Raw genomic sequence first — 14,023 nt, 5'->3', positions numbered from 1 at the left:
TGCCTCTTGCACACCCCCTACTGGGGATGTGCCCGCAACCAAGGTACATGTCCTTGACCGGAATTGAACCTGGGACCTTTCAGTTCGCAGGCTGAAGCTCTATCCACTGAGCCAAAATGGGGTTTCGGCAACCCCGATGTTATTGAAGTGCTCTCTGTACCAAGAGGATGAGGTTTGCCTTCTCTCATAACCCTGACAGGGCCACACAATTACCTCCAAACGGCCCAAGGCCTCTCCTTCTCCAGCTCACTGCCCTTTGCCCCCTCCCGGCCCCCATTCATCAACAGAACCTGCAGTGATGTGTGCCCTGACATGTGCCCTGACTGAGAATTGAACCATAACCTACTGGTTCAACCACTGAGCCACGCCATTTGGGCACCTCCTATAACTTCTTTCTTTTTCAGGAAACTCATGTAGAAGGTCAACTCGTGTTTCTGCATCACAAAGGAAAATAGAGTGAGGAACAAATGAATCAGTTTTTCTTAAATAGCAAGCTGTGATTTCTTCATAACTGATTTAGAGACTGGCCCTTGAATTCCACACACATTCCTCAGTGTTTACGGGACTCTAAGCCCTGTACGGAGTGAATGGAGGCTGAGACACCAAAGATGGGGTGCCTGTCTTCAGAGGGCGTCTGGGGGCAGCCTGTCCTCAGGCCTCTGGGGCTTCTGCCGGGGGCAGATGCCAAAAGGCTGGTGAAGAGCCAGGCGGGAGCCCTGATGCCCCGATGGTGGTGGTGCTGCGTGCCCTCTCCATGCTGCCCACACAGCGAGGCCAGCCCGTGTACTCTCTCTTGTTAAGTTTTCCTAGTCTGCCTCGGGCCTCCCTCTGCAGGTCTCCCGCTCTCCAAGCCCTGGCCCCGTAGCCTCCACAGCCGGTGCAGGTGACATTTCCCACCGTTGTCCCGTCTTCTCGGCATCTCAGCCTCACCAGGCACACTGTACTGTTCCCACGTCAACCAATGAAATACTAAGGTTTAGAGAAGTAAAATAACTTCCCCAGGATTACAAAATTCGGCAGCAGCAGAGCTGCACCTTACGCTCATGTGGTCTGATCCCCGCTAGGCCTTCTCCTTGGTACCAAGAACTATGATCGCTCTTCGTCATTAACCCCAAGCACCCCCTCTTTGGAGCTCCCACAGTCCCTCTCCCATTTCATGTCAGCATCAGTTCCTCCCTCCCTCCCTCTCTGATTTTAGCCCCCTGCATGTCTCTCCCTGAGGGCTGGATCCTGGAGGGCTTGACACATGGTTCGGTGTCCAGTCCCCTCCTGATACCCACAGCATAGGTGCGGGGCTCAGACAGGCTTGGTCAGGTGAAGGGTGCGAGAATGAACCTGGCCAATGCGGGCCCCCCTCCCCCCCGCCTCTCTTCTCGCTCCTGAGTTATCTGGAGGCAGCGGAAGCAAACGGCTCTTCCGTGCCAGGTCATTGTGAGACTCGCTCTGTCTGACTTGATACGTGTTTAGGTTTCCAGAACGTATTTATGAGAGCTTAAGACAAAACAGTTTTTACCCCTCTCTCCCGTGGGTCATACACCACCTGTGCCCCAAAGAGCAACACCTGCACGCTTTCAGTTTTAAGTAGGGTGTCCATAAAATGTCACATGTGTTTGAGAGTGAGAAGCTGCGTTGTTGACAATTACACCAGGACAGTAGGCCTTAACTGGAGCACGTGGTCGCCTGGATTAAAATAAAACGTGTCTGCAATGGGAAGGAAAGATAGGGGACATTTGTTTCTGGAGACTTCCGGTATTGCGGAGCGGGTTGCTGGCAAAGAAAGGCCCTTTGTGTCCAGCGCCAACTTGGCATCTTCAGGGACAGCAAGAATAACCCAGGACCCCGTTCTGCACCTTCCACTCGTTTTCTATAAATAGCCAAGCCTCCCAGGATGTGTGTCTGTGTCTCATTGTTGTCTTTTTCTTTCCTCCAGAGATCCTGCAGATAATACAGCTGGACCTGGACCTAAAGTACAAGACCAACATCCGGGAATTGTTCGAGGAGTTTGACAATTTCCTGCCAGGCGCCATCATTGGCATCGCGAGAGAGATGCAGCCGGTGTACAGGTGCGTGCGTGGAGGCTGGGCGCCTCAGGGCCCCTCCTCACCCTTCACCCCCCCGCTCCTGCCACTCGTGGCCGCCTGGGATTAATCAGCGTGCAGTCTGTCTGCACTTAATCTCTTAGGGGCCCATTTGTGGTTATTACTTACAGTTAACGGTATGGGCAGGTGTGTTCGCTCCAGACTGGAGATGTCATCTCATTCTTTTGGTGGAGTTTGGAAAGCTCAGTCGTTTTAGTTGTTGGTTCTGGTTAAGCTCAGGATTTTAAAATCTTGGGCTTTGCCGAAACCGGTTTGGCTCAATGGATAGAGTGTCAGCCTGCAGACTGAAAGGTCCCAGGTTCGATTCCGGTCAAGGGCATGTACCTTGGTTGCAGGCACATCCCCGGTAGGGGGTGTGCAAGAGGCAGCTGATCGATGATTCTCTCTCATTGATGTTTTTAACTCTCTATCCCCCTCTCTTCCTCTCTGTAAAAAAATCAATAAGACATATTTTAAAAAAATAAATCTTGGACTTGGTCTTACAGAGGAGGTGTTTGGATCGAGCTTTAACTTGCCAGCCTGGTAATGGAGGAGGCTTTCTTGGCCTCTGAGTCACCAGGGGCTGCTCCTCTGTAAGCAGGTGGGCTTCCCAGTGTCTCGTGGGGAGGCAGAGGCAGCACAGCTTGGAACAGAGGTTGGCGCTGCGTAGTTGAGGTGAAGAGTGTGTTCTGTGTGATGCAGTGGGTTATTGTCAGGTGTGTGTATTGTCAGTGTGTTATTGTCAGAGCAACCCCAGCACCTGAGGACCAGGGGACGTATTCAGGAATACTCAGGCAGCATTGTTTGTCGTCGCCAAAAACTGAAAACAAAGTAAATGCCCATGGACAGCAGAAAGGATAAATAAAGTATATCCATGTAGTTGAATGCTATATAAAAACAAAGCGAGCAAACAGGAAGTAGCTATAGTGAGCAGTACACTGATGGACAAAACTGAACTGCGATCTTCAGGGCTGCACACACAAATAGTAAAAATGATAGAAATAATGATTCCTAAAAGCCAGATGGTGGGTACCTCTGGAGGGGCCGGGGGCAGGGCTGGGGGGTGGCTGATGGGGACATGGGTGGGATTGCCTTGAGTGCTGCAGTCCTTTAGTTCCATGCTTGATGGCCGTGCATGTGTTGGCATGTATGTTTTTGTGTGTAATATATCTTTTACAGTTGAAAAGAAAACACAGAGCGGAAAACCAGAAGCACCTCCAGGTTTCTGTTAACAAGTAGGCCCACGGCCCTGGTCCAGAGGTTCCATGTTGCTCTCTGTTCCTCCACTGGGCAGAGCCACAGCTGACCCAGAGCCGAGCAGCCTGGAGCTGGGCTTTCACTGTCCCCCGGGCTGCCTGCGCTTTGTTCTCGGTGCAGATCCCATGCTGGCTCCCTTTGGACATTCTTGGAGCGAGGCCGGAGCCCTGCAGGCAACTGGTGACTAAGAGCAGGCGTTCCTCCTAAGCGGGAGGGGAAGAGGGACAGCCTCAGCGTGGTGGTGGCCATTTGCAAGACCAGATCACAGAACAGGAAATCCCTGCCCGCCTCTGAAGAAGCTGATAACTCCCGGGCCTTGGGCTGTTCTGCTGGACGTAGTCCTCTCACAAGTTGCCCTGGAGTCACAGCCTTATGTCTGGGGTCTTGATTTAAGGAAAGGGGGTGATGGAAGGAGCACTAAACAGGGAGTCTCCAGGCCCCTGTGGCTGTCCTGGCTCTGCCACCAGCTCTGGGTACTGTGATCCCAGCTCTCCCGACCCCACCGTCCCCATGGCCTCTCCTCTCTCCTGAAGTTCTCGTCTGCTGGTGAGCTCCTCGCTGCCCACAGAGGCCGGTGTCTCTGGAATGAACACACCAGGCTCAGTGTTAAATGCAGTTGGAGCAGTGAGCCCTGCTTTGAAATCATCTCATGTTAATACAAATGGAAACCTGATCACACTAAACTTAAATTGGCCAGAATTTATGTTTTCTGTAGACGTAGGGTTTTATAAACTGTGAAGAGTAAAATGATTTAATTGTCTGGCCTTCTCAAAAGCAATCTCTGAACGATGTTAGATCCAAAATGAAACTGAGTGTTTCTCACCTTCAGAGTCTTTAAGGAGGTGAGCCATCTGCTGCCCGACTGCTGGGGAGTCCAGAGGCCCCGCTTGCTGGCTCACACACTCACACTCACTCTCACACTCACACTCACTCTCACACTCACACTCACTCTCACACTCACACTCACACTCACTCTCACTCTCACACTCACTCACACACACTCACACTCACATTCACCACAAAAGGAAACCTCATTGCAGCTTCCCTCTCCCCCTGCTGGAATGTTTCTAATGGCCCTTAATTAAGTCTCCAGAGGACTGCCCTGCCCTAATCTGCACTACCCTGGCCCCGGGAATTGCCACTGAATGTCCCGCGGGTGGGAATGGTTGGGTGCTGGCTGGGGCAGGCAGGGAATGGAGTATGGCTCTTTGCCCTCTTCCACGAGGAAACTGGAGTCTCCTCTGTGGCCCGAAAGACCACGTGTTAAGTTGTCTGCTGCTCTGGAGCCTGTGTCTGGCTGCGTGTGGTAGCGGGGAGGGGGAGAGGAATGGGAGAAGAAAGGGGGGAATAGAAAGGAGTAAGTGGCAGAGCTGGGCCCTTCCCGGGAGCAGGCGGGCTCAGTCCCTGTGCCCTTGGCCTTGGCCGTCACAGCTTGTGGGCAACCCCTGCCCGGCCCCGCCCACCTCTGCAGGCGCTCGGGTGCCCGCCACCCCCTGAGGACTCCTGAGAAGCTGGCAGCCGTCTGACAGCCGTGCACTCCCCCTAAGAGATGGTGCGTGAGGCCGCCAAGTCCTTTTCTGTCGTAAGTGGAATCTGCTAGCATCTAGGAAAAGAAAGGCAATTTTAGAAGCAAACAAAACAAAACAGCACAAAAGCAAAACTTGGACAGATTAACTGAGTTCATTCTGATCTGGAAATTCACTAAGCAGAAATAAATTTGGATCTCCTCAGCGGTGTTATTTTTATAGTCACTTGTCCGACAGTTACTCTACTTCAAAAGGGCACGTATTAAGTCCTGTTTATGGCCGTTTCCCCTCTATTGTGTGCTGTGAGTGTCAGAAGCTGGAGGGGGTGGGGAGAAAGTGTTTCCCACTGTCCATTTGACAAATAACTTTCTTTACTTTTTTTTTTTTTTTTGACCAAATGTACACCAAACCGACTATGTTCTTTGGAAAATGATGGATCATGGGATGCTAGGATAGAGGAGCCTTTTCTTAAAATGTGGGTCCCTGTGAAGAGTGTCGAATCAAATGTCCCAGGACCTTCCTCAGCTGAAAACCGGGAAGAAGTGGTCATTCTGAGCGAAGCATTGCCCTCCCTTTCTTTACTTTTTCTCTCCCTTTGTGTCAGGGAACTAGAACACAGCCAGGCCCTGGCTGGCGATGTGTTTTATTGGGATGAGTGGCCAAGAGGAGAAAAGATGGTCTCTCAACGTGTGGAATGGTCTCTGTAAGTAGGCAGTTGTACTTTGTGAATAGGTGTTAGCCCAGGATGCCATTTTGAATTTGCTTCTTATGCGTGTGTTGTTGGTGGAAATCAGGCTGTGCCACGGGGTCTCCAGGGGAGCAGGGAGGCTGTGGTGCGGCGGGATTTGTTTGTGATGTAAAATCAAAGGAGCTCCCCTCATAGGTTTCCAGTGTCCTGTCTCCATCTGTCCTGCCATAGAAAAAATCCAGCCTTGTCTTCATCAAGGCTCATACATAGGGCAGTGTCCAGAGATTCTGTTTCCTATGGAAGCTCAGTGCTTTGGAGCCTGTGTGGTCTGCTGTAGGCCCCAGGTGGCCTAGACCACATGGTTGCTTATATAGAGAACATGCTAACGAATGTAGCCATTGTGTTACTAGTAGGGGAAAGAGAGAGAGAGAGAGAGAGAGAGAGAGAGAGAGAGAGAGAGAGAGAGAGAGAGAGAGAGAGAGAGAGAGAGAGAGAGGAAGAACCAGGAATTTTTTCAAAATAACCAATCAACTTCCCAAGCTTTGGCGGGCTTCTGATGGGTCTACCCCCTAGCCAATGATCCCTTTCCCACATTAGACAGACAGGCCTCTGAGGTCCAGCACCTCCCCCTAAGCCATTTTGACTTCTCTTGTGCATGTGCTTAATAACCACTGCCTTAGAAGACGAAAGGAAACTGCCAGACCCTCTTTATGTACATCCTGTAACAATTACAAAGCAGTAAAGCAGCTGTGTGGAGAAGAAATCGCACTCAGGTTGTACCGAGAAGCCGCTGGATTATGGCCTGGCTTTTGTGAATTATCCATGGGATGCTTTACAAGTCACTTGATCTCTGGTCATGGTTTTCTTTATCTGTAAGGGGGATAAATATATTCTGTGTATTGCAAAGAATCACCAGGAAACTCAAATGTCATAACACCCATGAAAGCTACTGGGATAAAGAGACCTTAGTGAAGACGGTTCCCTCCTTCCCTCCTGTAATCCTCACAGTTCCTTCTGGTGTTTTCCTTTCCAGATGTTTTGTTCTTTTGAGAACCTCCTTTCTACCCACCCCGCACCACGTAGGGCCAGCATGTCAAATTCGAGGCTTGCATGCGCCCCACAATGAATATTTTTGCGGTCCAGCCAATATAACGGTGTGAGCAGTTATTTACAGTTATGAAGGGAAATAAGTCTCCTGTCAGATCCAGAATTACTGGCATTCACCTTGGGTCAGTTTTTTTGTTTTTTTTTCTTTATTGATTATGGTATCACATATTTGTCCTCATCCCCCTATTCCCATCCCAAACCCCTCCCCACTCATGCCCTCACTCCCTGGTGTCTGTGTCCACTGGCTAGGCCCATATGCATGCACGCAAGTCCTTTAGTTGACCTCTCTCCCTCATCCCCACCCTCCCCTACCTTCCCTCTGAGGTTTGACAGTCTGATCGATGCTTCCCTGTCTTCAGGTCTGTTTTTGTTCATCAGTTTATGTTGTTCATTATTTCCCCTAGATGAGTGAGAGATCATGTGATACTAGAAATACATAAAAGAACCGAAAATAGGACCAGCAATAATGGTTATGCTGAAAGGCAAATGAATTGGGTCAGTTTTGAAAGTAATCACTGCGAACAAGATTTCCCTTGAAGTAGGAAAGACAGTAGCAGATAAGAGATGCCAAGTGTCAGGAAGAAAATATTAATTTTATCATGGCTCTTGTTTTTTCTTTTCTTTCTTTCTTCTTCTTCTTCTTCTTTTTTTTTTTTAATACTACACTTTTCGGGATAAACCTATGTTTCTATGAAAATGGAAGCTTTTGGTTTTTTGCAGCCCACATAAACTTAAACCTTGTTTATTTGGCCCGTGTTGGCCTTTGAGTTTGACATGCTTGATGTAGGGCCACCAGTTAAAATATAGGACAGCCAGTTACATTGAATTTCAGGTAAACAACAGAATCTGTTTTGTATGTGTCCCAAACATTGCATTACCATATACAAAACAATTATTTGTTGCTTAAATGAAATTTAAATTTATCTGGGCGTCCTTTTTTTTTTTTTTTTTTTTAATTTGGCTAAATCTGACAGCCCTACCCCTACCTAAGAGTTCAAGTCTTCTCTCTCTAGCAGAAGCAAGTGATGTGGCTTTTCTACAAGATCCTCGAGGAAGCAGGAACCAAGGGCACCGGAGTGGGGCTTGCGAGGGAAGTGGGTGAAAGTGAGGAGTGGGAGGCACCGAGCAAAGTCTCTGAGAGGCGACATGAGGGTCACGCTGTGCAGGAGCCAGAGGCCTGCCTGTGGCTTGGGGTGGCCACTGGGGCTGGGACGCCTGGCAGTGGCTTAGATTCAGGCCGCAGGGCTCCTGCTGAGCTGGGAGTTGGGAGCTGAGCTGCAGAGAGAGAGGATGGGAGGGTGGGGAGAGGGGGAGATAACACATCTGAGAGGTCTGTGTGTAATCACGAGAGAGAACGGGTGTCCAGTGAGTGAGTGTGTGTTGAGGAGCTGGGGTCACAGACTCGGTCTGGTTGCTGTGTCCCGGAGCTGGCCCCTGAGGAGCTGCTGAATGGGAGCTGTGTCAGTGGGGGCCCTGGGCTTCCGGTTCATTCTCTTGTGGCTCCACAGGCCAACTGTGTTCTGGTTGGAGCTCAGACCCGTGGTGAGGGGAAGCAGCAGGCGAGTCCTGTCAGCTGCTGATAAGGCACCACCAGGCAGGAATTCTCCTTTGTGTTAGGTATGTTAATAGTGTCCACTCTTTCACCTTTTAGGGCACGTGGTTTTTATTGGCAGCATTTGTGCCAGCCTAGCTTCCTTCCAGATGCTTGGAATGCAAATATCTGCAGGCTGCTCTATCCATCCTGGGATTGGCCAAGGGCTCTCAGGGGAATCCCAGGGGAAGTGAGGACTACCACAGAGCGGGGAGGGGGATGGATTGATGCCGCCTGTCACTCATATCTGTGTGACCTTGGGACAGGTCCTCCCACCTCTCTAAACTTCAGTTTCTTTAGCTGAGAAACAGATGATAGCCCTCTTTAACTCTATAGGCAGGCGTAATTGGAGGACTAGTTTAGACAATGTGTTTATAGTGCTGGCCCAGAGCAGGACTGCCTGGTGGTGGTGGCAGTTGTACCCAGTCCCAGCCCCACCACTTATTAATTCCGTGATTATAGAGAAGTCACTTATTAACCTCTCAGTTTGTTTCTGGATACTATGTAAAATTGGAGCTACTGATAACGTCGGATAATTAGTGCTGATATTTTGACTCTCCCGCATCTGAACTCCCTTCCTATGTTTGAAGAATTCCCTGACACAGGAGCCTTCCTCCCTTTGTGGAGGGCAAAAAGGCTGGATGAATACTTTATTTCCTGGACTCCGGCAGCCAGAGTGTTGGTGCAGTGTTACCTCCCTCCCTGAGGAAAACACCATCATGAATTTAGCCTCTATGCAGGCTGGTTTTTATATTTTCAGTACATATCGTAAGGTATTTACAAAACAGAAACTGCCAGTGTTACAAAGAGAAAACAAGTGGCCCAGGATTCTGGCTGGGAGTTTTAAAAGCCCTTTATTATTAGAAACCAAGAGCTCAGAGGAGGGGAGTACTGTCAGTTGGTGAGGTGCACAGAGTATAAGCAATGGAAAATTTCCAACATAGTAAGGCATATGGGTGCTTCCCTATTATAATATACTGGTGGCCCAGTGCCTGAAATCCATGCATGGGAGGGGGGTTGTCCTTCAGCTCGGCCTGCACCCTCTCTAATCTGGGACCCCTTGGGGGATGTCCGACTGCCAGTTTAGGCTCAATCCCTCTCACAATCTGGGACTGCTGGCTGCTAACCACTTGCCTGCCTGATCACCCCTAACCACTCTGCATGCCAGCCTGATCTCCCCCAACTGCCCCACTCCGTCAACCTGATCACTCTCAGCTGCCCTCCCCTCCTGGCCTAATCGCCCCTAACCATCTCTACCTTGGCCCTGCCACCATGGCTTTGACCAGAAGGATGTCCGGAAGGTCTCCTGGGCTAATTAGCATATTACCCTTTTATTAGTATAGATTCTTGGAGCTTCAATAACGATCAACCTTTGGCCAACTTTGTTTCATCTCTGCTCCACCCACTTCCCACCCCCCTTCCACTATTTTTAAACAAGTTCTAGACAGTATACCAATTCATCTGTAAATGTCATTTTTAATCCCTTCTTAAAAAAAAAAAAAAAAAAAAAAAAAGTCCAGCTACCATTGCTGGTTTGGAGCTGAGGGGTGCGGTGTGAACACATGGTGTCATGTCTTCCTCGGGTTCCTCAGGCTGGTATCAGTTGTTGTGAGGGAGGAAAATGGTCAGACGTGGCTCTGACGTCCAGCCAGCTTGAATGTTCCATCTCTCTCCATACTGTCTCCTGTCAGGATGATAATGCCCTGCTCTGGTCTGGAGGTCTTTCTGGTCAGGATAAATTCAGGTCTGTTGCTCACCAGGCATGAAGCTCTACTTGGGAAGAGAACCCGACCGTCACCATCATTTCAGGATGAGTAAGTAGAGGACTTGAAAGCAGCAGATTCTCTTTTTCCCTCTGACACCCGAGGATGAATTTATTGGCTCTTATTCCTATGGGTGTTTTTTTGTTGTTGTTGTTTTGTTTGTTTGTTTTAAATTAACCAAGATTGAACCTGTCCATTTCAATTAGAGTTCAATCTGAGTGGGAGGGAGAAAAGCCTGTCACCTTTGAACAGTGACTGATAAAGAAGCCCAGGATTCCTCCCTGGGAGTTAGGAGCCTGGGCTGCCTGTTTGTTCAGCCTCTGCAGCCCGGAGGCAGTGACTGAGCCCCTGAGGAATCACTAATGACACGGGAGAGAAATACCTGCCCAGTGGCGGAGATAAAAATATCTGCCCTGAGGTTGTCATTTTTTAGTGACACCATTGGGAAGCTGTTTTAAAAGGAAAACGCTGTCTACCGAAGAACCCACGTGGAATTGTCACACAGTTGTTCCCTGTCTGTGGCTGCACCCGCGGGTAAGCCGTGACCTCTCCGATGCCTTCGGAAGGTCAGGGCCTCAGGAGACTGCGAGAGATTGTGCTGAGGTCCCGGTGAATGAGTGAGGAGCTCCCCTGGTCTGACTCCATTCTCTTGTCCTCCTGCACAGTATGACTGCTTTGGCTCTCCGGAGTCAGGAACAAAAGGCCCATCACGTGGTACCTCACACAGAAGTCTCTTGAAAGAATGAGGGAGGAAATGGATGAGTGTTGAGTACAAGAAGGAACAAATGCTGAATCCGAGGATGTTTCCTCACGTGTGTTGGCCAGACATTAAGGAAGGTTCACAGTCCCATCACGGTGTTCTCACAGAAACTGCTTTCACACTTTTTGAAAACCATCTGTGGGAAACATTGTTATTCTCGGCATTTATTGTGTTCACCATGTGTGAATCACAGGATTAGGTGCTTTGAGGAATTGTGACGATAAGAAAGAATGGACCTTGCTTTTAATGATATTATAATGTGGGGGAGAGAGGGCAGATAAAATTTCAGTAAAGACACAAATGCCAAAGGTGCAGATACACCCAATTTATTGCTACCAGGTGTACCAGTTAATAATGCGGATTTTGTAATTAAAGAAAACACGATAATTTCAAGAGAAACATCAAAAGTGCTTTATTCAAAGTAAAATTCATCGCTAGCTACACATTCTCCTCCTCATCTTTCAGGTAATTTGTGGATACCATCCCAATAGAACTTTTATTGTTTTGAGGCAAACATTCAGAGACCCAAATTTCCACTTCTTCGTATGTTTTAAAGTGCTGCTCAGAAAGTGTGTGCGCCATCCATCAGAACAAGTGGTAATCTGAAGGAGTAAGGTCTGGTGAATACAGCGATGGGTTAATACTTCGCAGGCAAGATACTTTAATGTGTCTTTCAACTTTGAAGTGTGTGATGGTGCGTTATCACAAAGCAAAGTTACTTTGCCATGACTTCTGGCCCATTCTGGTAATTTCACGATCAAAGCATGGTTCAAATTGATTATTGTTGTCGGTAGCAATCAGTATTAACAGTTTCACCTTGTTTTAGAAGCTCATAATACACCACACCTTTCTGATCCCACCAAACGCAGAGCATTATCTTCTTTCTGAATGATTTGGCCTTGCAGTTGATGTTGATGGTTGACCTGGATCAACCAATGATTTTGTGCGTTTGGGATTCTCATAATAAATTCACTTTTCATCTCCAGTCACAATTATTAATAGATGCAAAAAAGACTTTCCTTCGTGCCATTGAAGCAACAGCTGATGACTTTTCGGTTTTCCATTTGTCTTCGTTCAGTTGATGTGGCACCCATTTTTCTTTCTTTAAAATCTTTCCCATTGCTTATAAATGATCGGAAATTGTTTGCTGAGCAACGTTTAATCTTTCTGCAAGTTGTTTTTGAGTTTGACATGCATCTTCATCCAATAATGCTTATAATTGTTGGTCTTCAAACTTTATCAGTTGACCTGGACGTTCTTTGTCTTTAACATCAAAATAATCATTTTTAAAGCATTTAAACCAACCTTCACAAGTATCTTGAGATGAAGCATATTCACCATAAGCTTCCCGAAGTATACAAGAACTTTCAGCAGCACTTTTCTTCAAAATAATGAATTAAAACTTTCTGCAAATGCTCTTTTTTGGCATGAAATTTGACATTTTAAAAAATATATTTTTATTGATTTCAGAGAAAGAGAGAGAGAGAGAGAGAGAGAGAGAGAGAGAGAGAGAGAGAGAGAGAGAAACATCAATGATAAGAGAGAATCATTGATTGGCTGCCTCCTGCAAGCCCTCCACTGGGGATCGAGCCTACAACCCAGGCATGTGCCCTTGACCAGAATCAAACCTGGGACCCTTTAGTTTGCAGGTCGACACTATCCACCGAACCAAACCGGCTAGGACGAAATTTGACATTTTTAAGCGTAATAATATCTATGATGTTAACACCTTCAACAAATTTGACATATGAAAATTTGAAGCTTGTTGTCAATACAACAAAATAGCATACATATTAAATCACATATATATATATCAACATATGTGTAACTCCATTTATTGAAAAAAAATCCGCATTATAAATCGGTACACCTGGTATTTGGAGATTCCTCTGGAGGAGCCACAGTGATGCTGTAACTGGACAATCAATGGGTCCAGGCGGCCTGTCACTACTTGAGCCGATTCAGCAGAGATGGGGTTGAATGGTATATGAGTGTTTATTACAGTACCACCGGCAGTATGGAAGAGCAGCAGGTCATTCACAAAAATTTGCTCTGAAACATCCTCCCCCATAAGCCAGCTGTTTATATTGGGTAGGAAGAAAAAGGTTACATGGGGAAGTAGGCAAAAGGGCATGCCAAATAGGCAGTTAACAGGTAACGCAGGCTGGAGATTTGCAAAGGCCTGTGGGTGTGCAAAGGCTGGGGGTCTTCAAAGAGCTGGTGACATGAAAAGGGCCAGCAGCTCTGATTTCTGCAACAAGGTTGTGACTCTTCCCATGATACGAGGCAGCTCCCAGGTGGGGAGGATGGGCTGCAGTTCCAGGTGAGCTCCCAGGTCCCACATGCAACTTCCAGCCAGATTAGAGTGTGCCGTCTTTAATCAGAACAAAACAATCACGGTTAACAGAGCTTGATTAATATTTCTTGCAGTTATAGCTGGTCCCCAGTATTCTATTTCTGCCCCCTAACCTAACAATGTTTGACTTAGTATCAAATTTACTGTGTGGCCCACATCACCCTCAGTTTAACATTCTGCCTCAGAACTTGGAGAATTGTGTAAGCCAGGCTGTTGTCTTTCCTTTGGAAGGTTTTTTTTGGAAGGGTGGTGGGATTGGCTGTGCGGACATAGCTTCCAGGAAGTGTACTTGGGGGGTGGGGGGGGCGGTGCAGAATTGACACCCAACAGGCTCTGTGCCCCAAGAGAAAACTCACTCAGTGGGCGTTGGCTGCAGGCCTGGCTGAGCAGTAGAAAGAAGCTGGAGCCGGTTTTCTAAAAGCCCACAGCCTTGTTGCTGGGGGGGGGGGGGGGGGTTTGGGGGGAGGGCAACTCCCTCGGTTGCTCCCCTGGAGGTGGGCCTGCCTGGGCAGGTGCTCCAGATGAGGCACAGCAAAGGGTGACGGGCCTGGGAGGACTGTCCTGGTTTGCGTTGCTCTAACTTGTTTCTTTTGCCAAATAAACAGCACACTGAGAGAACCTCATTTGCAATCTAGGCAGCAAAAAAGACTTACCTGTAAACATCTCCCCAGGGGAAAACAAAATAGCATAGTTGAATCACATGGGGCATATGTACAAGAGGGATTTTCTGTGACAGTGTGTGGAGAGGACTGAGTTCAGCATGACTGGCCCCGTGTGAGAGGAATTTCAATATGCTTCATGGCCGCCTCGGGTACACATTTCAGCCACATGACTGCATTTCTGCAGGTGATTAAGCGAAATGGATATGCATTCCCCAGGCGCTCTGCTCCCAGGTTA

General features: G+C 48.1%; 1 protein-coding gene across 1 annotated transcript in view; it reads left to right on the top strand.

The window, feature by feature from the left end:
- Positions 1 to 14,023, top strand: part of XXYLT1 (xyloside xylosyltransferase 1) — a 154,699-nt gene that overhangs the window by 79,981 nt on the left and 60,695 nt on the right. The window contains exon 3 of the mRNA XM_036446010.2: positions 1,931 to 2,063. Within this exon, the coding sequence (XP_036301903.1) occupies positions 1,931 to 2,063 (133 nt within the window). The remainder of the gene's footprint in view (positions 1 to 1,930; positions 2,064 to 14,023) is intronic.

The sequence above is a fragment of the Pipistrellus kuhlii genome, unplaced genomic scaffold, assembly GCF_014108245.1.
Source record: "Pipistrellus kuhlii isolate mPipKuh1 unplaced genomic scaffold, mPipKuh1.p scaffold_m20_p_2, whole genome shotgun sequence".
NCBI classification, from domain to species: Eukaryota; Metazoa; Chordata; class Mammalia; order Chiroptera; family Vespertilionidae; genus Pipistrellus; species Pipistrellus kuhlii.
The sequence above is the reverse complement of the archived record's forward strand: the minus strand, read 5'-3'. Positions and strand labels throughout refer to the sequence as shown.